General features: G+C 39.9%; 4 protein-coding genes and 1 long non-coding RNA gene across 5 annotated transcripts in view; 1 reads left to right on the forward strand and 4 right to left on the reverse strand.

Annotated features, from left to right (window-relative positions):
* Nucleotides 1–1,350: 1,350 nt before the first annotated feature.
* On the reverse strand, nucleotides 1,351–7,160 carry klhl40b (kelch-like family member 40b). Its single transcript, XM_020602207.1, has 6 exons — nucleotides 6,051–7,160; nucleotides 5,355–5,515; nucleotides 5,148–5,255; nucleotides 4,819–5,004; nucleotides 4,327–4,476; nucleotides 1,351–3,968 (listed from the first exon to the last, which is right to left on the reverse strand). The coding sequence occupies exons 1-6, from the start codon at nucleotides 7,158–7,160 to the stop codon at nucleotides 3,857–3,859; spliced, it is 1,827 nt and encodes a 608-aa protein (XP_020457863.1). The 3' UTR covers nucleotides 1,351–3,856.
* A 2,872-nt stretch (nucleotides 7,161–10,032) lies between these two features.
* hhatlb (hedgehog acyltransferase like, b) lies at nucleotides 10,033–14,971 on the reverse strand. Its single transcript, XM_020602253.1, has 11 exons — nucleotides 14,866–14,971; nucleotides 13,340–13,407; nucleotides 13,140–13,253; nucleotides 11,991–12,185; nucleotides 11,692–11,901; nucleotides 11,279–11,450; nucleotides 10,949–11,093; nucleotides 10,817–10,852; nucleotides 10,534–10,735; nucleotides 10,316–10,457; nucleotides 10,033–10,235 (listed from the first exon to the last, which is right to left on the reverse strand). Exons 1-11 carry the CDS (start codon nucleotides 14,969–14,971, stop codon nucleotides 10,033–10,035), a joined length of 1,593 nt encoding a protein of 530 aa, XP_020457909.1.
* A 1,936-nt stretch (nucleotides 14,972–16,907) lies between these two features.
* Nucleotides 16,908–23,545, forward strand: part of ctdspla (CTD (carboxy-terminal domain, RNA polymerase II, polypeptide A) small phosphatase-like a) — a 36,178-nt gene continuing 29,540 nt past the window's right edge. Inside the window, exons 1-2 of the mRNA XM_020602305.1 lie at nucleotides 16,908–17,481; nucleotides 17,820–17,834. Coding sequence (XP_020457961.1) covers nucleotides 17,385–17,481; nucleotides 17,820–17,834 — 112 coding nt within the window. The 5' untranslated portion in view covers nucleotides 16,908–17,384. The remainder of the gene's footprint in view (nucleotides 17,482–17,819; nucleotides 17,835–23,545) is intronic.
* LOC109961473 (uncharacterized) lies at nucleotides 19,640–20,804 on the reverse strand. The gene is made up of 3 exons (XR_002275138.1): nucleotides 20,590–20,804; nucleotides 20,108–20,238; nucleotides 19,640–19,940 (listed from the first exon to the last, which is right to left on the reverse strand). It is a non-coding gene; the product is annotated as an uncharacterized LOC109961473 (long non-coding RNA).
* The window catches only part of gars1 (glycyl-tRNA synthetase 1), an 8,550-nt gene continuing 6,886 nt past the window's right edge, over nucleotides 21,882–23,545 (reverse strand). Inside the window, exons 15-17 of the mRNA XM_020602304.1 lie at nucleotides 23,188–23,281; nucleotides 22,894–23,084; nucleotides 21,882–22,347 (exon numbers count right to left, since the gene is read on the reverse strand). Of these exons, the coding sequence (XP_020457960.1) occupies nucleotides 22,222–22,347; nucleotides 22,894–23,084; nucleotides 23,188–23,281 (411 nt within the window). The 3' untranslated portion in view covers nucleotides 21,882–22,221. The remainder of the gene's footprint in view (nucleotides 22,348–22,893; nucleotides 23,085–23,187; nucleotides 23,282–23,545) is intronic.

A 23,545-nucleotide genomic window follows, 5' to 3' on the forward strand; every position in this document is an offset into this window, starting at 1 on the left:
CATGCTTTGGGGTGCTTTTCTGCAAAGGGGACAGGACGACTGCACTGTATTGAGGAGAGGATAGATGGGGCCATGTATCACGAAATTTTGGGCAACAACCTCCTTCCCTCAGTAAGAGCATTGAAGATGGGTCGTGGCTGGGTCTTCCAGTATGGCAATGACCCCAAATCACAGCCAGGGCAACTAAGGAGTGGCTCCGTAAGAAGCATTTCAAGGTCCTGGAGTGGCGTAGCCAGTCTCCAGACCTGAACCCAATAGAAAATCTATGGAGGGAGCTGAAACTCCGTGTTGCCCAGCAACAGCCCCAAACCCTGAAAGATCTGGAGAAGACCTGTATGAAGGGGTGGGCCAAAATCCCTGCTGCAGTGTGTTCAAACCTGGTCAAGAACTACAGGAAACGTCTGACCTCTGTAATTGTAAACAAAGGTTTCGGTACCAAATATTAAGTTCAATTTTTCTGTTGTATCAATTACTTATTTCATGCAATAAAATAGAAATAAATTATTTAAAAATCTAACAATGTGATTTTCTGGATTTTGTTTTTAGATTCTGTCTCTCATAGTTGAGGTGTACCTACGATGAAAATTACAGATCTGTCCGGTCTTTGTAAGTGGGAAAACTTAAAAAAATCGGCAGTGTATCAAGTACTTATTTGCCCCACTGTATACAGTACTACAGTTCTACTGCATCTTCCGCCACTGGCTGTCCTACGCTACAGAAGGAGAAAAGCCTTTTAGAATACGTCACCGTTCTTGTGTCTTGTGTCTTGAGAAGCCCATAATATTTTGGGATCATAAAAAATGGCAAAGAAATTCACTAACCACATATTTTTCTACTTCACTGCTTTGCAAAGCACTAGCCCAAAAGGCAATACTGAAATACTGTGGTTATAGTGTTTATGTCTGCCTTATACTTGGAGGCATTTGAATGTTTTTGAGTTATTGATAGGGATAACAGCTGAGGAGCTGGTAAAGGATGTTGGGTAGTAGTTGATACTACTGATTTATGCACTTTGATTGCCACCGTAGCCCATAATGGGACATGTATGCAGGCATAAGATAAAAAATAGAAGAGGTGGTGGAAGGATTTAAATCCAAAGGCATACATTTTGCATTTAAATGTACCAGGTGGATTTTGATGCTCATAAATTAGTTAGAAAATCTATAAATGAGTAATTTTCTCTGTAGTATTTGTTTCAGATTGATCAGAGGTTGTGGTCAAATTGCAGAATAACATATTGGGTCATTTGCCATTCATGTCATTCCAATTTAATGCACATAACCTTTTGTTTATTGGCATGTTGTGATTTCCTTAGCTACACTGCCTTATTGAGTTAATACCGCAGTCTGCTTTTAATTCCATGCGAACAGTTGCACTGGAAATGTGCCACTGAAAAATTGATTGACATGCTGAAAGTTTATTTCCCCCTCTGCACCTGTGCTCCTCCCTGAGGTGCGTACTCAACACAGCTGCAATTGTTTCTGCTTGGCTTGTTTTCTGATCACTAGCATAATGAAGAGAGGTTTTTAGGACAAGAGGACTGTTATATTTCATGTTGTGAGAAAATGTAAAGGTGTCAGTTGCCAAATTGATAAAAGGGAATGATATTAATTACTATTGAGCACTTTATACTCCAGCTTGTAGGGTTTATTGGCTGATACAGTAGCAGGTATTTGAACTGAAATCCGCTGAAGGAGGGTCTGTTTTATTGTAGGAAATTACAATATGGGGCCTGAATTTTGTTCCCATAGGTGTTCAGTCATCTGAAACAGTATTACGACCAAAGTGAAGTTAAAACTATTTGTTCAAACCCTGCAAAAATACTGGATCCTATTGTCGGTTCCTGCGTGGGTTGACATTGCATTCTTATACTAGACTGCTTAAGCTCCTGTGCAGGGTCCAAACCAGCGTAGTATTAATCAGTTGCTGTTATCATAACTCAAACACATTGTATTCATAATTTGGGAAGTGAATGACACTGAATACATGACTTTTTTTTACAAACCAAGAAAAAAAGCTTTTAAAATGTCACAAAAACTAAATTATTAGTTTTATCATACTATACACACTATATATAATTTTGTGACATTATTTAGAGAAAGTTCAGAGACTGATCTGGCTATGAAAGTCTGAATTCACTATAAAAAAGGATTGTTTAATGAACAAAGCCAGCTGCAAAGACGACAAGTCATGTGTGACAACATTAAAGCAGCACTTTATAGAGACATAGTTGTGGACCCTTAACAACAACCAAATCCTAAATGAAAGAGCTTCCATGAAAAGTGTGGGGAATATAAGTTCCTTACTTTCGTAGCAATTACAAAAGACCCATGAGGATATAAGAGAGAAAGCACTGTATGTGAAAAGGAAAACTTTTTTTTTAAAGAATGGAGGAGTTTTTTGTGTCTGTCCATATTAAATATAACTCAATTTATCAATTAATAATATAGTTAAATGATTAAAATGGAGTGTAAAAGGTAGAGCTGTAATGGCTAGATCAATTCAGTCGATCAACAGTAAAAATACTTGCATGTTTTCATAAACATAAAATAAATATTCCTTTGGGTTTGGGCTGTTAGGAATTTATGATGTGCTTTTTTTTGTTTGTTTTTTTTTTTTTTTTACATTTCTGGCTCTTTATTCACAAACAGTGTATTAATTGACACTTTTAATAATTTGATAAACTGATCCATAAGGAAAATCATCTTTACTTTCATTGTGCTCTGTGTTGACAAAAAGACATGCACTAATGTTAATTGAAATATAAGGGTATTTTTAGTTGGTTTTATCAAGTAAATGGTGATAAAGAAAACATATGTAGCTTTTTGCTTTTAGAGCTACTGAATAGAGGATAAAAATCTAAATTTCTTTTACACTCCATTTAAATTATTTAATTGACTATTATTTATGGATGTGTTCAGTTGTATTTTTGACTCAGATAATCTTTGACTACATTTTGTCAGTTTCCAAACTCTGAGCTCGGGAGTGGCTGTTTTGGTTAGCTGTGCTAACATCCCTTTGATGGCAACTTTAACTCTTTCTGGGAAAAGATATACAGTATGTGATGATAACCATAGGCACCAGTGCCATAGTTAATTCTAAGATGCTTTATCCACATACCCTCTGCATTTCTCATGCTCATATTGCTGCTGTGTTTTTGTTTTGTTTTTTTTAATCATAATGTGTACTGTAATTTGCCGATTCTCTACTTTGTAATGTAAACACTAGGTCTTAGTCAACTCTGGTGTATAAAGACCACATGTAGGTAGTTGTCAAGTTCAGCTATATCAAAATACTAAAAACATTACAAGGACGATAGTGTCTAGAGGTGCTAATAACAGACTTTTGTCTTTTATTGTATTATTGACTAGTGTTTTCTGTCTGTAAAAACAGTGTAATGAATTCATTTCAGTATTAAACAGTACAGATTTATTATTGCAAATGGAGATGTCTAGTGTTTTGATTCTGCACAGAGAGGGTGAAATCAACCGTTTTGTTACCTGGATCACGTTTCAGTAAGGCTTCTCTCGAGGCACATGCATTATGAGTTTGCTGCCATCTGTTGGGAGATGCACAACCTCCTGCCAGTATTTATTCCATGATTATCAAGTCAGTTCTTGGTGTTCCATATAGTGTGAGTAGGCTACAAAATGTTTACAGTTTTGCAGTCTCAATCAGGTTAAAATTCACTGAACTACATATACAGAAATGTCAGAATCAGACCAGAATTATGTAAAAACAGAAAACAAAACATCCTCACTGATCTCGTCACCTGGCTGAAGCTGTGTTTGGACTACTATCAAACTACTGATGACTCGAGCATCAGTCTCTTGACAGACAAGGGGTGGAGATGGTTTTACATCTTGGTGAGGCGCAGGATGTTGAGGCGGACCCCCAAGATACTGGCCCCTGAAGCATACTGGATTTCTCTGAGGACCCCAATCCACTTCCTCTCTGTCTCATTATACCTGAAGAGGTTGACAGACATTCGTTTGTCAGGAACTAAAGAAACCCACTGATACCAACTTACATTTAGGATATGGCAGTGCATCAGTAATTAGTGTTTACTGCCCTTTCAAACAAGTCTTTTTTTTTTATTTTTATTTGTGTAATAACATGCTGCTGTTTTCGACAGTGAAAGCCACAGGATGCATGTTATTTCAAATCTGCTAGACTCCAGTTTAATTTCTCTTTAGCGTGCAGTCCAATGTGATGAACACCACAAAGACAGTTCATTTTGTATAGTTTATATACATTTAGCTATGGGTTGTGGTGTTTATCACAGTGTACTGAATGCATGATGAAGTGCTTATGAGTGAGACCCACCTCCAGATGTCATTCATCTCTTTAGGAATAACCTCATCACTGTCTTCCAAAGGCATCATGCCAAAGCCTCCTACAGCATACAGCGAACCAGCCAAAGACACCAGGTTCAGAGAGCTACGCTCCTGGGGAAACACTCCACAGTCTGACCACCTGAAAATGTCAACACATATACAAAGGTATTGTTTTGTACAATACATTTGAGGATTCAAAAGACTCGATAGGTAAATGTCTTTAGGCACCTCAACACCTGCCTCAGAGTTAAGCAAAGCAGAAACTACTTCCAAAATAAAATAAACTAAACATAAAAACTAAAATAAACATTTAGTGTTTAAATATGTAAAATAAGACAAACTGCTAGTGAAATTAACAATGAAACTGGAAAAAAATTGGAGCTATTTGGTGACTTCAAGACGCTAAGTCTTGGGCCAGCTTTTGTCTATGACAACCACCCTCACTTTTGTCAGCCATTTCCACTGATTCTGAAGAACTTACTTGTTGGTAGTGATATTGTACACCTCTATTGAGTCCGTCAGCCCATCGTTGGTGACTCCTGCTGCCACATATATCTTGCCATCATGAATGGCAGCTCCAAATAAGGACCGTGCAGTCTTCATGGGAGCAAGTTCTTTCCATTCAAATTTCTTGGTGTCATATGCACACATCTTACTTAGACAGCTCCTTTTCAAAAGAGAGACAAAAAATAGTACCTCTGGGGTTCACCATTCCCTTGTGACATGACTTTTTAGGTGCAAAATGTGTTGCTGAAGCAGTAAATAAAGGCTTACATCTGCCATAGATGCATATTTTTTTATTATACTCACTTGTCATCTCCTTTTCCTCCAATAACATAGACAACATCATTGTGGGATACTGTTGCATGTCCATAGACTGGGTAAGGAAGCGGCTCTGATTCACCCCATTTAAAAGATCTGTAAATGACAAACCACCGGAAACGTGTAAACTAAATAGGATTCAGCCATGAGAACAGCAGCACATTAAATAATTACAGATTTGATACATAAGCTCACTGTCTGTCATAGACCAAAACTGAGTCCAGTATTTGTTCCTGCTCATTCAGCTCTCTCCCTCCCAACACAAAGATGGAGTTGTCAGCCTCTGACAGCCCAAACAGGAAGCGGGGAGATGGGACAGGAGGCATCCCCATCCAATCAGCACTGACCGGGTCATACTGAGGTCACAGGAATCATACATGAGCTGATTAGTATGCTGTAGAGTATACACACGTACTGTAATGCATGCATAGATGTTGTATGTGCAAACACTGAATATACTCTGGTTAAACATCTTTAACATCCACTTTCCTCCTTTAATTACCCCTAAAGCAGATTTACACATATACAGTTTCTGACAATAATACATATACAGTATATTTCAGATTGTTGCTAATTGAAGCTGGATGATATTTGTGCCAAGTGGAATATTCCACTTCTTAGGCAGAATATTCAACCTAAGACTCCACAATTTCAGCAGATTGAAATATCCTTTGTTTCATGCATTTTTTATAAACAGTTGCCCAAAATAACATTTTGAAAATTTAAACAAATCCTAGCAGCATATTAATATTTTGGGTAAAGTATATAGTATTTTCAGCAATGAGGGTATAACCTAAAAATTTGAGTAGAGATGCTGCAGAGTTTAATTATTAATAAAATAAGCAGAGATGCAGTTGGTTTCTTCTTTTAAAACTTTAGAGCCTCTCCTACCTGCAGGAAGTATGAGCAGAGTGGATCTTCTTTGTTCTGTTCATCATAGAATAATCCTCCTGCCACAAAGATCTGGTTCTCCTTGGTGACCAGGCCGGCATGGTTCTTGGGAATCTGTGTGGAAAGTGATGCTACAAAGCATTCGTTTCCCGACGGATCATAAGCCACAGTGCTCTTGTCATTCACCATCAATAGCAAGTCCCTCATAAACATGCCAAATCTCAGGTTGTCATTCAGGATGCCTGGGAGAAGACCTTCCTCCTCACTCTCTCCATCTTTTCCTGCTCCACCAGCCACCTCCTTGCTTTTCTTAACTTCCGGCATTTTCCCAGCGTGAGCATCCCGAACCAGCTGGAGCTTCTGCTGCAACTCGGGATTTGAACAGATCAATTTGTGCTTCTCTACTTTTTCTTTCAGGTAATCCTCAGAGACCAGACGCAAACGAACACAGTCCAGCAAACCTGGCAGCTCTTTTTCTCTGCTCTCGGTGTCTCTAGACACCCAGTTCATCAAAGTCTCAAACACTGCTTCCTCTGTCTCTACGTTCAGGTTGTCATTTGCTAAGATAGCTGCTAGCTCACTTGGGAGCAACTGGTAGAAATCCTCATCCCTGGAGATGAACTGGAAGCGTTCACAGGCATAGTTTCGGGCAGAGATAGCCAACCTGGGACAGTCCAGCATCAGGCCAAGTCTGAAGATAGCTAGGCAGTTGCTGAGGCTTAGGCGCTTTTGCAGGAAAGAGACACATACAGTGAAAATTGAAGGTATTTGATACATGTTAGCCACAGCAAAGATGTCCTGGACATTCTGCTCTGTGACATGGATTTTAGAAGTGTACAGATATTTGAGGACCAGCCCCATGACACCAGGCTCCACATCCTCCAGGACAATCTCTCCCTTTTTGCTTTCCTCTAGGTCCGACAGAAAGATAGAGCGAAAGTACGAGCTGCAGGCACACAGGACAAGCCGGTGGCAGGGGAACTCTTTGTCTTTGATCTTCAGCACACAATCAACAAGCTTTTCGTTCTCTAACAGGTCACACAGGCCGTCCTGGAGCAGAGTCTGCTGGTATATCCTGGGCTCGTCCGTGGGGTTTATAGGTAGAGCCATCGTTTCTGGTCAGAGGCAGTTTCAAGAGCCTTTCTGTGTCTGCAAATCCAACAAAAAATGGCTCTTCTCTTTAGCAGTCAGTCTACCGTTAGTCCACGCCAAATGACCACAGGAGGCAGGGGGATCTCTCTCAGCTGTCCTGACCCTTCAGCTGAGCTCCAACTGGGAAGTTATTTATAGACTGGGTGCTCATTGTGAAACTATGAAATGCTATATCCCCGCTTCAATCTCCCATTCCCATCTACAAACCTAGCCACTCACTAGGAGCATCCACCCACTCTCAGACAGCTGGCACATTGCTTCCAGAGAAATGTGTGACCTGAGTCATGGGGTCTCTGTGGTAGGAGGCTGCCCCCTGGGGTTTCTGTGGCTGAGTCATCATAGCAAGTGTTACTCCATGTTTTAGACATATTACTATATTTGCATATTATTAATACTGAATGTTGTTAACTCTAATGTAGTTTCCTCCCTTCTACACATCCCCTGTGATTTTATTGATCTCTGATTATTTTTCTGCATTTGGACACAAGAGGTCATCTTGTGTTGGGCTGGATTTTGCTATGAGAGATGTTATTTAATTGCAGCTAAAACACTGAGCCAGTGTTCTTCACTCCTTCAGCAATGTTTTGTCACTAAAGATGTCAGGGGTGTGCTCCTTGTAGGACCCAAATGCAAGCCCGCATTAACAAATAAATTAAAGCATTTACTGTGGGGATAAGATAAGGGGTAAAGAGTGGTGAATGGATGAGCTGCTCAGATAAGGCCTCACATGCCAGGAGGAAGAGAAACCACTCAGTAATGACATCAGTTTCACTCCTAGAAGAAACAGACAACTGGTGAGTAGGTGTCCGGTGTAAGTTGTCCTTTATAATACTGGTGAGATGTGTCTTGTACTCATAAATGTGGCCTTTTAATAATCCAGGTGAAGGTTGGGGACCTTATGGCAGCAGGTTGAAGGCAGAGAGGATGGAGGACCATACAGCTAGGTGAAATGGGGAAGGTGACGTAACATCCTGATGACTGCATAGCACAACAGCAGAGAAAACAACACACTTGAAGCAAACAGGTGAGTAAATAATTAACTTTATTTGGCCAAGTATGTTACACACAAGGAATTTGTTTCCAGTACAGAACCGAGGCAGCCATCTGCGGTGCCAACTCACACCAATGGCTCTAACCATCGGGGGCAACTTGGGGTTTCAGCATCTTGCCCAAGGACACTTCAACATGTGGATTGCAGGCACCATGATTCGAATCTCCAACCCTCCGGTTGGGAGATAACCACACTACCCACTGAACCACAGTCGCCCCTAAACAAAATAAAGAAACAAACTAAATAAATTGGGGAAAGATCCTGCTCCAAGAAACAGAAAAAAAAACAGTTCATACAAGACATCAATACAAAATCCAGTTATCGCAGGACAGGGGTCAGAGCCAGGCTGTAGTCAAGGCAGAAAGGGCAGAGAGCAAACTTAAAGCTCCAACAGGGGCACAGGTTAAAGTGCACAGATCAGGTTCAGGTAAACAGGCAACTAACTTCTGCAGTGCTGCAAGAGACAATCTGGCACTGATAGCTGGGAGAAGACAGGTTAAATATATAGACTAACAAGACGCATGTGAAACAATCAGCTGCTGATTGAGCTGGCTAAAGCTGGGGCGGGTGGTGCAAGACTGGAAGTCTCCAAAAAAATAAAAGCCACAAACAGGATGTCAGGGACAAATCAAGACAAAAGAATGATTTTCAGAGATAAGAGATTATATTCTATATTTTTCTTATTGTGACCATGTCACACACACAACAAAAATGAAAATCAACATCGATTTCATCCTGTACATAAATTTTGTGTGTATAGTTAGGTGTGCTATAAAGTTCAATTGTTGTCCAAAAATGATTAAAACACAGTGTGCTACAGTGTTGTCCAGGGAAGCTTTTTTTTTTATAATGAATGTGGTTACTGTAGTTCACTGGTGTTTAGATTGAGTTGGCAATAGGAAAACTAAAGACCAACACCAGCCTCATTCTTTAAGTTCGTATATACGTACGGTACTGTAGCTAGATGTTGTCATCGGGTATGGCTCTTCGAGGAATACTCTTAGCCGAGTATAGCAGAACCTAAATATTGTTACTGTGCATAAATTCCCTAAAATCTGATGTGACAGTTTCGTGTCACTAAATCCTTTTGTCATACTGTTCAGGTCCAGTCAGTGATTCACCACAGGGGTGATCATAGCCATTCCACTAGACATTGCTAAGAGTGTTTCCATCAAACAGGAATTAAGCTACAAACTACTGATGTAATGCTACAGAAATACCTCAGTGACTGGACACAACCCTGACACACACATTGTAAAAGGCCCCACTCACTCACTCATATTTATACAGCAGCAAAGATCAAATTCTCTCCTTAAACATGTTAATAAAGACAGTTTTACTTCTTACCTTAGTCTGCAATATGATAAAACAAAACAAATGTAATGTTCTGAATAAATCACTGTAATTTATTTGTTGCATTAAAAGTAACAACACAGCTTTCAGGAAAATTACATTTTGCTTTAACTTCCCTACTGGGTTATTAGACAGTTTAAGAATAATGATTTTCTTATTATTCATTTTCATACTATAAAATCATAGGTGTACTGCAAATATATATTACATTAAATGTCAGTGAATGTCTTACAATTTTTCTCTTTTTAAGTATAAATATAGTTAAATTATGGTAAAAATATTTACAATTAATGATGTTTTTGACATCAGAAGAAGTAGATAATTTATTCAAATGTTACATTATAACATCTAGAATGGCAGTAGTACTGTCAGCTGCTTCATCCTACTTTGTTTTTGGAAGCATAGCAGTAGGTGAACAACAAATATCTACTGGACTTTTTCTTTGCTGGAATCTGTGACTGGCTGAGCAGCAGCAGGTGCCGCTTCAGTGCTGGTCGGGCTTGTGGTGCTGTTTGGGGGAGGGACAGGATCAGGATCATCCATGAGGGCTTGTCTCCTCTCTCGCTCCTTAATCACTTGAATCAGGCAGTAGGTCACAAACATGGTGATGATAGTGGTTATAGGGAAGCCTGGTAAGAAAAATTACAACTTAAGTTAGTAGAGTTGGTAGAAAGGTTAAACCCTTGGCAAAATAATCAAACAAAATCACCTTTGAGAAGCAGCCGTTTGGCAACCAAGTCGGCAAAGTCCAAACTGTTCAAGCCCAGAACACTGTACAGCACAATGCTCCAGAAGTTAAATGTATTGAAGATGGCTCTGATGCGGCGGGAAGTTGCTTCTGACATTGCCTTCTGTAAATAATACAATTTCAATGAACAAAAAGCCTCTTGTAACTGAAGCATATAGCAGCCATCTCCATTTACCAACCTCAAAAGAAGCAAAAGGCTCCATGGAGAAAAACTTGGAAGCCCACAGCTCAAAGTTGAGCCCAAAACAGTTAAAGCCAGCCCAGATCAGCACCGCCTGACAGGGTCCCAACCAGAGAATGGTAACGCCAAAGGTGCACAGTGTAGCCACCAGCTCCTCCACCACATTCTCATGCCTTCCACCCAGATAGTCATACACATACCTGTAGAAAAACGACACAGTATTAGGACCTCAAAGTTTGATGTGATTATTACAACTTTACTGGTCTTTTTGAGACACTCACTTGCACAGCCAGTCATTGATTCCTCTGTCAAAGTGCCTACAAAAATAGAAAAATCAAAATCAGGTTTAATGTTAGATCATTTTACCAAGTATAATGAAACAAATGTGATCAAGCAGTGTCAATGCAACTCACATTTCAGCAAACACATAGAGCATAGTGACACATTTTGGTGGCTTGGGTGGGTCTAGATGATCCAGTCTGGATACCGTGTTGATGACTCCGAACATGACAGCTGCTTTCACCCAGTCATACACCACATTAAAGTAAGCCAGTCCAACTGGAGACAATATAATCACATTGGTTATGCCATCATTTTATTGTCATTTCAGTGAATTCAACCATTAATAAAGCAATTAGCATGTCCTTTTGAGCTAAACATGTCCAACATGCTGTAATTAACGTCACAGCATTAAAAAAGGGAGAACAAACAGAATGTAGCCCTTTCGGGGAGGCAGCACAGACCTAGAGCCCAGTCAGAGAGGCGCTTCAGCAGCTTCATGTCAGTTGGGATGGTGAGGATGTACATGAAATGGAAGAGAATGTCCACTACAATGATGACTCCCAGGTGGATCAGGCCCTGTAGACTGATATTCCACATCTCACGCTCTTTCCTGGTCAGGTCCAACCTGTTGGCCTGCAGGGGGCAGCAGACACATGTCACAAAATCAGAGGCTTCTAGCCTTGACATTGCTACTGTACACTCACCAGCCACTTTATTAGGTACACCTGTACAATTATATGCACTTCAACGCAACACTTCTACCGTCAGAATATTAGAAACACCTCTAAATATAATGTAGTCCAGTACAACACCGCCTTTAACTATGACCTCAATAATAAACATGAGTGAAATAAAAATAAAACCTTTAACTTACTTGAACATAAAATTTATCAAAGGTCATGATGGGGCCAAAATAGAAGAAGGGGAGGTAAAAGTTGTACTTGAGCAGCTCCAGGATGTTGAAGTTTCCATCTTTTCTTTCACAGTTTTCCAGTGCAAAGCTCATACAGCGCATGATCGTAAACCCGCAACCTCCATAGAAAAGAACATGACGCAGCTCAAAGTCCCCCTCCACAAAACCAGCCTAAAGATAAGAGATAGAAAAGGTGACATACAATGCTAATTTTTCATAAAAAGCTGTCATGTGTAGTCATTTCTCCTTATATTGTTTACCTGCCAGGACACAAAGGGTTCGCACTTAAATGTAGCAAGGGTACAAAGACCAGTGACAAAACAAAGCCAGCGGGTTTTCACTAGGGAGATGCTGTAGAGCAGGATGCAGTGGGACAGGATGAGAGAGATGTAGGTCCAGCCCATACTGGTCCACACAGCCAGCAGCCCATACACCATATACACCAAAGACCTGTACTGTGGAAGAAAAAAATAGTGCCACCTCACGACCAAGTTGCATCTAATAGAATGGCACATTTTGAAAGCAAAACAAAACAATGTGTCCCTGTTTCGACCAAAAGTCAGTCTAATGATGCAGCTTGTGTCTAGCTTTTGTTAAATTACTACATAATGCACCAGGTAAAAATTACTGGAAGCTTGTTTGTCATGAGGCTATTTAATAATTTTTATCAGACAGACATTTCCATACAATGTAAACACAGGTGGCACGTTATAAAAATTATACTTAGTGACAGATTTTCACTCTGCAGACACGTGAGCAGGACATGTTTACCCAAACAAAACATAAGTATTTCAATTAAGCTAGTGTGAGTGCATGCCTAAAAACAGGGGCTGGTCATGACAAATGGATTCAAAAATGTAAAAAATGACTGCACACTAGAAGCTTACATTTATTATTTTTTTTAAAGCTGACATTTTGACCCATTGGTCTTTTTCAAGACTAGTGTCAAGCAAACATTTAGCCCTAAAGAAGAACAGTGGGTCAAAACATAGGCTGTTTTTTTTTTTAATAAATCACATACGCTTATAGTGTGTGGTCATTTTCACATTTTTACCCAGACTAAATTGGCATTACTGATCTCATTAAATATAGAGAAATGTTTCTTTTAATGCTTCTTCGTATACACTCATCCCTCCATCTGACTCTCCCTCAGTATTTGTCTTTCCTCTTACTAGCTTACTGATGATATAAAAAGCTACTGTGCAATGTTGTAAAAATAACTTGTGACAAAGAGGATTTCAAATGTCAAGTATTCCTAACAACACAACACAGTGTGAAGTAAACCTTACTGATTTTTCCAGCTCTGTTCATAGTGACTTGATACTTGCTTAAATCTGAGTCCTTTACCTCTGTCACTACATTATTATTTTTTCAGTGGCTCAGTCAGTTAAACAGTTCATTAGAAGCACCTGTGGAGCCAGCATGGAGCAGATCTTGGCGAAGAATACGTGGCCTGCGAGAGCAAACAGGATGTGCTCTCTGAATGTGGAAAACCACATCACCCACTCAAAGTCAGCAGTGTCCTGTAAACCATGGAGATAAAAAAAAAAAAAAAGTTGGAAACAGTATGCATGATTCTTTTCTTTGAAATGTGTGTCTGCTCCCTCACCATTTTTCTCCCAAAGTAGTGCCATCCTGGCCTCACGCTGGATTTGAATGTCCTTCTGTTTGCATTGGCTAGAATAATAACAGTATGAGAAATCAGCTGTGGATAAAACAATTCAAGGGCATAAAAACTGACTGTAATACACAGTACATTTTAGTTTGCCACTCATTTTATATCTTATTAGCTTTCCTTGTATGTAGATGTGACACTGAAACTCACAGGGCCCTTACCAAGCCCATTTCTTGTCCTGCTCTGAGGTATTAACACTGACACCTGATCTCCCCTGCGTGGTCTGCATAGCTACAACTCTTCACCCTCCCACAGTGACACTGCCCCTACGTGCATAATGCACATTATGTTGTGTGTATGCCACTGCACTACAAGAGGCATAACACTTACAGTGTCTCACCCTAAGGATCACAGTTGCTGTAGAGTTCATAAAGTATTGCACTCATCTATTTTTGGAAGGACAAACATATTTTAAGTTATGATGTGATGCATCTTATCTGAAGATTTCAGGGTTCTATCTTCGTTATAGGCTACATTATGGCAGAAAGTATGTGTTAAATAGGGTTTTCAATGTTAACTTTAAATGGCCATCAGATCCAGAATCCGGATCTTATCCAGATGAAATTTGGTGTGATGAGAGACATTGCCACCCTACATATGTGTATTACATTTCAAATTATTCCAATAACTTTTGATGGAGATACAAATTTTAAAATGTTTGCCCCACATTAGAGATGGGGATTCTTGTGATTTCTTTTTTCTCAGAAGTTTTTGTGACCTTGACCTTTGACCTTTTTCAGCCAAACTCTCATCACTTCTAGGGTTGGTCCCCACCAATCTTTGTACCAAGTATGATGAGCCATCCAGCCATTTGTTTGTAATCCTGCCGACCAACGTACACACACAGAACCAAAAACATAACATCCTTGTCAGAGGTAATAACATAGACTTGACTTTTTAATAAAGTGGCTCCAAGAAGAAACATTATTCTTCCAAAACTTCATTGTGTTCAACACATTTTCATATTCATTAAGCCATTCAGTGAGAGCTGCAACCATTAGCCAAAAAATGAACTGCCAGCTCATTTGAATGCATTTCCTATTGAATTCAATGGGAACGGGTGTGTGTGTGTGTGTGTGAGTCTATGTCTGTAGTTAAGTAGTTCTCAACTTGGTAGATTGTAAATGAACTTGTAGTTGTATAATGCTTTTCTGTGCAATGCAGCACACTCCAAGTACTTTTACACTATTTGCCTATTCATTGATTCACACTTCCAAGCACACACACTGCAAGCAACTTGGGGATCATTGTCTTGCTCAAAGCCATTTGACATGTGGACTGAGAAGCTGGGAGTCAAACATCCAGCCTTAAGAGTCAACCCCTTCTGCATCCTGAGCCACAGTTGCCCCAGTTTTGACTAGTCTTACAAGTCAGACTGGTTAGCGCATTTCAACACAAGTATTATATTTTAGTACTTTTTCCACCTGTGTTTGCATGTGTGTGAGCTTCCTCATACTCACAACTGGACACCTCAAAGATCCAGCTGGCAGCCCAGAACATGGCCAGGCACAGCACCAGGTTGTAGAAATAGAGCTCATATTTGGGCAGCGCAGACTTGATCCTCATGATGACACAGGCAGGAATAGCACTGGAGGCTGAACACATGACATTAGAGCAAACGTAAAACAGGTTTTACCTCTGAAATGGCACCGTACCATAGCACGTCAGAGCTTGCCTACAAATTAAAAGCATATCCTGATGATTTCTCAAATTGTCACCTGTGAAGTCATCCACTCTGACATATTATTAGGGGTAGAAAGTAACAAAAGTCCTTTATTACAATTACTTTAGGTACTGTACTTGAGGTATTTACACGAGTATCTCCTTCCTTACTGTGAGTTTATACCTTCATTTCTATCTGATGGATGGAATTACTGATAATTTTGCAGATTATGAAGACATGAAAGTCCCTGCCAGTATTGGTTTTAATAATGAAAGGACATTTTATGTTTACTGTTGCTTGCTTAATCTGAAGCATATTTTATGAACTTATCATAGAATTTCTGTATAAACCTTTTATCTGCCAAGTAACTTGTAGTTAATTATATCTGTCAAATAAGTGTAGTGGAGTCAAAAATGCAATATTTGCACTATGATAAGTAGTCGACTCAAAACCAAGTGGAAAATAAAATGAAAATAGTCAAGTGAGTACAGTACTTGAGTAAAAGTCATTAATTACGTTCCTTTCATTTGTATGAAGGATTTCATCCTACATACTATAAGCTCAGTGTTCCTTATCTATATTGACTTATGCAGTAGAGTTATGTAGCTTTATATTGATATTGTTTCTTCAGCACAAAAAAGTCACTTTTCTTTGATATTCAAGAGATAGAGTATCGGGCCCAAGGAGAAGAATTCAATATCTTGAGGTTTGTAAGTCTCAGAGTCAGATGACTGTCTTAACCGCTTAGGAATTTTATCTACTTGACACATGTCACATTCATCAAAAGAACAGTGGAGGGCAAATGGGCAAGTTTCCGCTGATGAGAATTCAGAGGCCAGACACCAACAATGTGCAGCTGCCTACTATTTTTAACCAAACAGCTTCTCTCCTCTAGATTTATTGGGCAGCTTCTGTGCATGCTGAACACAAGGTAATGCCTTGGAAAACAAGGTAATGCAGAAGCCAAACATGTGCCCTAATAACAGCAGTCATAGTGAATGACATAAACTATATTAAAACTCAGTTTTCTCCTAACAGTGTCTGGCTAAGATGCCTGCTGATGAAATGCCACACAGTCATGCACCTCAGCGTCTCCCCCATAGCACCTGTTGTGATACTGACCTTGAAACGCAGACCTTGAGAGCCCAAAAAATTTGCTTAAATAAACCTTTTCAATTCAATTGAAAGGGGTAAAAACACACAAACGTTTTAAAAAAAAAAAAGATAGATGTTTACATCTGCTATTTAGCTGGAGAGTGCAGGATGGGCTTCAGGACCCACTGTCTCCCTGAGAGGGAGCTGCCCCCAGATAAAGGTGACATGATGCATTTATACTTTGACCACTGACACAGAGGGGGTGGGCCAGGAGGAGTATGATGGGTTGTAAGCCACACAACTTTAGGGGATGTATTAGGGTCTTTTGGCTGTGTTAGAACTTATTCTACTTTATTAGATGCAGTAGACACAGTACAGGCTAAAGTTAAATCCTTTTTTAACTGAATGAAATTGTCACTATGCTAAAACAACTTATAAAAAGGCAAAAATACTCTGTAATTATGTTGTCTGCATTACATTATAACATTACACAACTAAGAGCATTTATTTTACATTTTCAAATTAAAAGACCTGCTCTTTTTCTCTTGTTTCTACTTTCCATATTCCTGGTTGCCAAATCTGTGTTGGGAACACCCAAGCCTTTTAAGCAAAGAATATAGGACACATTCCAAAAAAAAACAACCATATCCCTGTGCAGGACCAACAACTTTAATGCAAAAAACAAAAAACAAAAACAAAAACAGCAACACAATGAAAAACAGATATGCACCTGCTAAGACACCACTCCAGTATCTCCAATCTGCTTCTAAAGAGGACCAATCAGAACAGAGCTAAACGGTGTTGTCTAAAACTCCCTATTAACAAATGTTCAGAGACGTTGCTGCATAGTGTTTTAGATGTTACCTGGCTAATTGAGTATTCCTGCCTAGTGCAGCACTCCTGCTTGCATCACATTTCCCCGCCCTTACCACTACTTCACAAGTGGAATGCCGGCATGGACAAATTGAACACAACCTTGTTATCGATGGCGGGAAAGGAAGTGTCTGCCCCGCCTTCCCGCAGGCCAATCATCCAATCATCAATAAGGGCTGCACGGAGTGGGCGCGGCCGCAAAGCTTTTAAATTTCCACAAGCAGACACACAGGTGTTTGATGATTTTGGTACAAAGTGACCTTTCGCTGCGTCTGTTTCTGTAACCTCAGCCCGAGCTCCAGCCTTTCTCTTGTATTCATTGACATACATTAGTTTTAGTGCCAAACAATGCAAAGAAAAAAACAGCCTGAGGGAAATTGCCAAGGAATTGCATTCAACTTAATGCTGAGTTGTGCATGTAGTAAAACAGAGCCTGGAGCACTCGGTAAGGCACAGAACGGTTCTTTACAAAAAAAAACTGTTCAAGCATCAATTTATATTTTTTAGGTATTTAAATATTTGGAAAATTGTAAATGCATATTTTAAAAGCGTGCATTTGTCTTATGTTATTTACCTTCCCTCATGAGGTCACTGAATTCTTTGTATCATGAAAGTACAGATTAAAATTTTTCCAAATGTCTTGTATTGATTTTTTTTTTTTTTTTTTACATTGTAAGAGGAAGTGTATCTTTTAGTTTTGTATTTGCTGCTCCATGACATGACCTGTAGAGTTGGAAACATTTGAAATTTGACCTAAACTAATTTAATTTTTTTTCTGTTTAGGTAGATCTACGAACTGTAAGTCACTTATTTTCTTTATTTTGGGGTTGCTAGGCAGCCATTAAAGATGTTTCTGACACTTAAAATTGTCTGTGTGCGCCAACGGTTTCCAAGCATTATGATCCCTTACTCAAATAACTTGTATCCAATCCAAATTTTCTTATTAATCTTACAATATTGATCCCAATGATAGAGAATGGTCTTATTTTGAATGTAGGTTCATACAGTGAAATTAAGAATAAAAAATTGCTATATCTCTTGGGCAGACATCATATCCACAAAGCTAGATTTCTGCAGCTTCGTCCATACCAGTCCCTGTTCCATTTAGTCTTTCTATGATTCTATAAGAACAAAGCTTTATGGACATTTCATATTCTGAGAAGTATTACTTAAGGTGTTAAATGAATAAGTGATGTTTTTCAACTTTTACAGGCTTGTTATTTATATTTGTAATTTTTACTCAGGTTTTTGTGACGTTACTGTGGTTCTAATAAAGGTTTGGGGAAAAAAGATTTCCAAGCATTGTGGCACATGGGTAGTCGGAGCTTTCTCACGAAAGATCACAAAAATTACGTCACTCGACCTTAGCGGACATGCGCACGTGCAAACATACAATAGGTGTGAACATAGCGAACATAGCGTCGCTTTTACCGGTGATCTACGAACCTAGCTCGCTTCATTCATGATTACTCAACCAGGTGCAGCTAATTAACTGGAGAATTCACCTGTGTGTAATGTTTAAAGCAGTTGCAGTGCGCAGAAAACCGAGGTGACTTGTCATTGAGTGCGATTTTAACTTACAATAAATACAGTATGAAATTTATTAGTAGTGATGGGCAGATGAAGCTTCATGAAGCAATGAAGCCTTTCATCCAATTGGTTCACTCCAGCGCAAAGCTTCTTGAAGCTTCATTTGCTCTAGGAGGACATCTACTGGATGCAACAATATCAGTTGGCATGAATTTGAAGTGTGTGGCATTTTGCAGAAAGCCTGTGAATAAAACTGTATGCAAAATAAAGAAGTATGCAAAACATGTATATTGTAGTGATGGCAGTATACTGTGTGTGTATATATATATATATATACTGGCAGTATGGAAAATGATTATTTGGAAATGATGGAAATGGAAATGATTATTTACAGTGAGGTGAGGGGGGTTGGGGTATGGACAATGATTGTGCTTTTGTAACGTTGAGGTATGGCCAGTGATTATGGTTTAGGGGACACATCATTGGTTTTTATTTAAAAACAACAGTTTCTCCACTGTGGCAGTTCTTAGGCGATTTCTTTTTTTTGACCACCATAGCAAGCAAAGGTATGACCTTTGAGCCAGACACCCTTTTTTCCTGAGAGAGCTTGGTGGTTGCGTTATTAAATGGTCCTAGGACAATCAGACACTTGGAAATTATGCCATATTCCTCTGATGAAATAGGTGAGATGTCTGTTGTGAGACTTGCCAAAGCAGCACCCACTGGCTCTCTTTGCTCAAACAGTCTTTGCAGCATATTGTAAGTGCTGTTCCAGCGGGTTTCCACTTCCTGGATAAGTTTGAGTTGAGGCTTCCCAATTGTTCCTGCACCACTGCAAGCCTCAAGGCAGCAGAACTATACACACAAGTAGCATTAAAGAAACTGTAATTAAGCCACAGAACTTACCTTTGCAGTGGTACTGCTCCTGAAATATCCCACTATCTTCCTGGACTTGGCTCGGATGTCGGAGAGCTCAGGAGTCTGGTCAAGGGCCTTCTTCACCACTAAGTTAAGGGTGTGAGCTACACATATGGCATGTTTGAGCCGTAGCTCCCTTGCACAAGCCCCTATATTGCCAGCCCCATCTGTTACAATGCATGTAACTTTTTCAGTAATAGCCCATTCCCTCATGAGTGAGCCTTTCACTTGTGCAATATTTTCTGCAGTGTGCGCCTTGGGAAAATGTTGCACTCCCAAAACAACTGTATTTAATGTGCTGGACTCAACAAAATGGCAGGTGACAGCGAGATAGGCCTCTGTGTTGATAGAGGTCCACATATCTGATGTCAGACTCACAGCTGCTGCCTTCTCAATGCTGGCCTTAGCTTTCTCCTTCATCTCCTGGTACCTGGCCTCCACCATGGCTTTCAGGGCCTAAAGGACAGAAAAAGCATTTAGTTTAAAAGTATGAGGTGGCTGTGAAGCAGTGTATAGTATGGCTGTCCTGTGACTGATAGCGTCAGGCTTGAGCCTCAGTCCTGCCTGTCCACATTGTTAGTGGTTTTATTCAGTAAAAGCACAATTTTTAATGCTTTTATTACCTTAGTGGGGAGAACATAGCTAGGATTTAACGATTTAACAAATCTTTTAAATCCTTTGTCCTCCACAATACTAAATGGCTGGGTGTCCTCAATCACCTTGGTAACCAGGTCATCTATTTGAGATTTTTCTCCTGAGGAAAGAAAATAAAAACAAAGCACAAATATAAATATCACACACATTTTAACTTATTACAGTTGTACAATATTGTTATATCATTTAGTCACATTACTGCATGCTATATTATCATTGCATTTTTGATGGCTCACCTGGTCTTGGTCCCCATTCGGTGTTGTCCTTATTCTCATGCAAAGCTCTGTAGTGCCTAAGCATGGATGAGGTGTTGTTGTTATACCCCAGCTCCCTGGCACATAGCAAACACTTCACCTTGTACAAAAGTAAAGACAGCTGAAGATAAATTGCATTGCACAATCAATATTAATTATGAAAAAAAAATCTTCTGTAGAAATATTACTGTACATACCTTGTTGGGAGGAATGAGATCAAAATGTTCCCACACAGGGGACATCCTCCTCTTCTTAGCTGGCTCCATTCTCTCCTGACTCTCTCTCCTCACTCTCCTAAATCTCCAAACTCTCTCCAAACTATCTCAAACTCTATCCAAACTGTCACTGACCGCAACTCTCCATCAAACACCCACATTTTGAATGGAGCCTGAGGGGGTTGTATCGCTGTCAAAACTGGCAAAATCCGAACCACTTCCTGAATCAGTCACGTGGTATAGCCGGGCAGCGAGGCTTCGGACGTCATCATTTTCAGCTCCTCCCCTAAATGACGCAAGCCTCGATACGCGCATCGCGGAAACGCCCCCTCCCCTATTCGGCACACGCTTCGAAGCCTCGATACGGAACGTCACATCACTATTTATTAGCAGTGGACATGGCCAAGTCATCCCATTAGGGAGCAGAGGGCCAGAAATAAGTTACTGACACTCGCCGACTTTTCCGCCCCCTGCTGTGCATTGTGTACATGATGCAGAATAATTATGCATTTTATATAGATGTCTGGTAATTTAAGCACAAATGCTTGTAGGAATGTGAACCATAATCTGACCAATACTGAAACAATGTAGGTATTAAAGCCTGGGCTCTTTGCAATATACAGTAGGTAATAACACACATTTAAAGGACCTGATTATTAAAGATGATCGGGTGCTTCTGTAGTTGTGGTAGCCCTTTGTCTACACCCTTGGCATTGGACAAGAAATCAGAATTTCCATGTTGGCAATGGGCTATACCACTGAAGGAGTGATGGGTTTTAAAAGTCATAGGGTGAAGACCTGTACATATATAATCCTCTCCCCACCTACTATGCTGGAGGTTTCCCACAGCAAAATCAAGTTTCATCAGAATATTATCTACATCATCCATGTGCACACACTGATAGATGGATGCTGCCAATAGGTGCTGGAGGAGGTCTTACTCAAACACCAGGGGCTCCCCATTAACAATGAACTATCTGGTGCCAGCTCGTGGTTAAGATAAACATTTCCCCCCCATTATATTTAAAAAACTTCTGCTATATTTTCATCTTTCATAGGTAAATTGATATATGCTATGATTCAGGCTAAGAAATGGACTAAATCGTTCATGACATGTTTCACAGACCAGTGCTTCAGAATTGTAGTTGGTGATTTCTCAACCTGGGGCTGTTGGTTCCACCTTTCAACTGTAGTGATTGATGCTTTCACAGGGACCACTGAATATCAGTGGTTGCATGTTATTCAGCTTTGAAAACAGAATACAGAAACCTTAGTTGTACCGCCATATCCAGTAAGTGCTGGGTGGTTTTATTGAAACAGTATCTCAATCCAATCTGCCTGAAAACTGGAATGAGAGGTCCCACTGACAATCTGCTTACATTTTCTCCTTTTTTAAACATACATGATCGTACATGAATGAAATGCTGCTCATCAAAGAAAGAGCAGTTATCTTTTCCACAACTGTTCTATATAATGAATACATGGCATCAGAAGCGACTGCAGTGATGCACCACCACAGCTTATCACAATATATTGCGTATCAATATTCTTCCTGGTGATGCATTTGCAAAAAGTTTGTGGATTTTCATGGAGTGACTGACACGTGAGTCAGCTTTACTCTTCATTAGTGTCCCTTTTGCTGGTCTCCTGTCCTTCGAAGATGGGGTACTTGCTCTCCACTTCTGCCCAGGTCAACGTGCCATTGGCCAAGTCCCGAACAATCGCAGGCAAATCACTGACCTGAGGAGAGAAGAAGTGTCTCGCTTGATTGTGTGAAATGTGGTGTGTAATTAAAAATTAAATGCTCCACTGAGTAATGAATGATTCTTTGAAACAATGTCAAGTGCTTCACCCAGGACTATTAATTTTTCAGGGAACATGTTCATGAAAACAGAATTATCCTGTTTGGAGATGTAAGAGCATCACAAAATAGGCTTTTCAAAGTGTGATGGCCTTAAGGGCAACACATGCTGGCTGCTTTGTGTAGTGCCACTTCATTTGACACCTGTGGCACAAACTGAGCGCGTCATAAAGACAGGAAAAAAAATTCATGGTACATTAGTCACGACGTGCGAATTCAGGCAGAAAATCTGAGAAAACTGCTGCTGAGCTATGGCACAGAGGAATACTTTATGAACTGTATGCACGTCTATACAGAAAATAAGTGGACTGTTTCTTTTTACACCCTTCTACACAAGAGCTACTACAAAGTGACTGATTTAGACACAGGTGTATGTGAAGTAAAGAAGTTTTAAACGAAACTAAATAATAGAAAGTGTGCTGTACCTCGGCCCTGATCTGCCTCATTGAGTCTCGGTCTCGCAGAGTGGCTGTGTGAGGCTGCTTATTCACTGTGTCAAAGTCAATGGTGATGCCAAATGCTACTCCAATCTCGTCTGTCCGAGCGTAACGCCTCCCAATGGATCCGGAAGAGTCGTCCACTTTGTGAGAAACACTGTTTCTGGTCATCGCCTCAGCTGAGAGGGACAAAATGAAAAAAGTTAACCAAGAATGTAGGACATGCCATTTCTTCTCTTCAGACAAAACCAGAATATGCATGATAGTTATGTGGGCACTTACATAGCTCCTTCACAAAGGGCATGAATTCCTGGTTTTGGCTCAGGGGCAGCACAGAACATTTAAACGGAGCTACAGTGGCAGGGAAGCTAAAATACTGTATAAAAGAAAGCAAATGGTCATTTCAGATAACCAGTGAACTAAAATTGCTTTACATGCAACAGTGTTCAAAAGGAGTGGATGATGCAGGAGACTGGGGCTAAAACTTGGCGATACTGCCAAATACAGTGGGTACGGAAAGTATTCAGACCCCCTTAAATTTTTCACTCTGTTATATTGCAGCCATATGCTAAAATCATTTAGGTTCATTTTTTTCCTCAATGTACACACAGCACCCCATATTGACAGAAAAACACAGAAT

The sequence above is a fragment of the Monopterus albus genome, unplaced genomic scaffold, assembly GCF_001952655.1.
Source record: "Monopterus albus unplaced genomic scaffold, M_albus_1.0 scaffold55.1, whole genome shotgun sequence".
Lineage (NCBI taxonomy): Eukaryota > Metazoa > Chordata > Actinopteri > Synbranchiformes > Synbranchidae > Monopterus > Monopterus albus.

What these genes read in the sequence shown, in the direction of transcription:
- hhatlb (XM_020602253.1), bottom strand. Translation starts at nt 14,971, where the DNA reads ATGAGGATCAAGTCTGCGCTGCCCAAATATGAGCTCTATTTCTACAAC. An exon ending in GCTCCATGCTGGCTCCACAG is followed by an intron (nt 12,186 to 13,139) that starts GTGCTTCTAATG and finishes TTTCTTCCACAG; the next exon opens with TACAGGTCTTTGGTGTATAT. An exon ending in CTCTATGTGTTTGCTGAAAT is followed by an intron (nt 10,853 to 10,948) that starts GTGAGTTGCATT and finishes CTATTTTTGTAG; the next exon opens with GCACTTTGACAGAGGAATCA.
- klhl40b (XM_020602207.1), bottom strand. Translation starts at nt 7,160, where the DNA reads ATGGCTCTACCTATAAACCCCACGGACGAGCCCAGGATATACCAGCAG. An exon ending in GTTTTGGTCTATGACAGACA is followed by an intron (nt 5,256 to 5,354) that starts GTGAGCTTATGT and finishes TGTCATTTACAG; the next exon opens with ATCTTTTAAATGGGGTGAAT. An exon ending in GAGATGAATGACATCTGGAG is followed by an intron (nt 3,969 to 4,326) that starts GTGGGTCTCACT and finishes CAACCTCTTCAG; the next exon opens with GTATAATGAGACAGAGAGGA.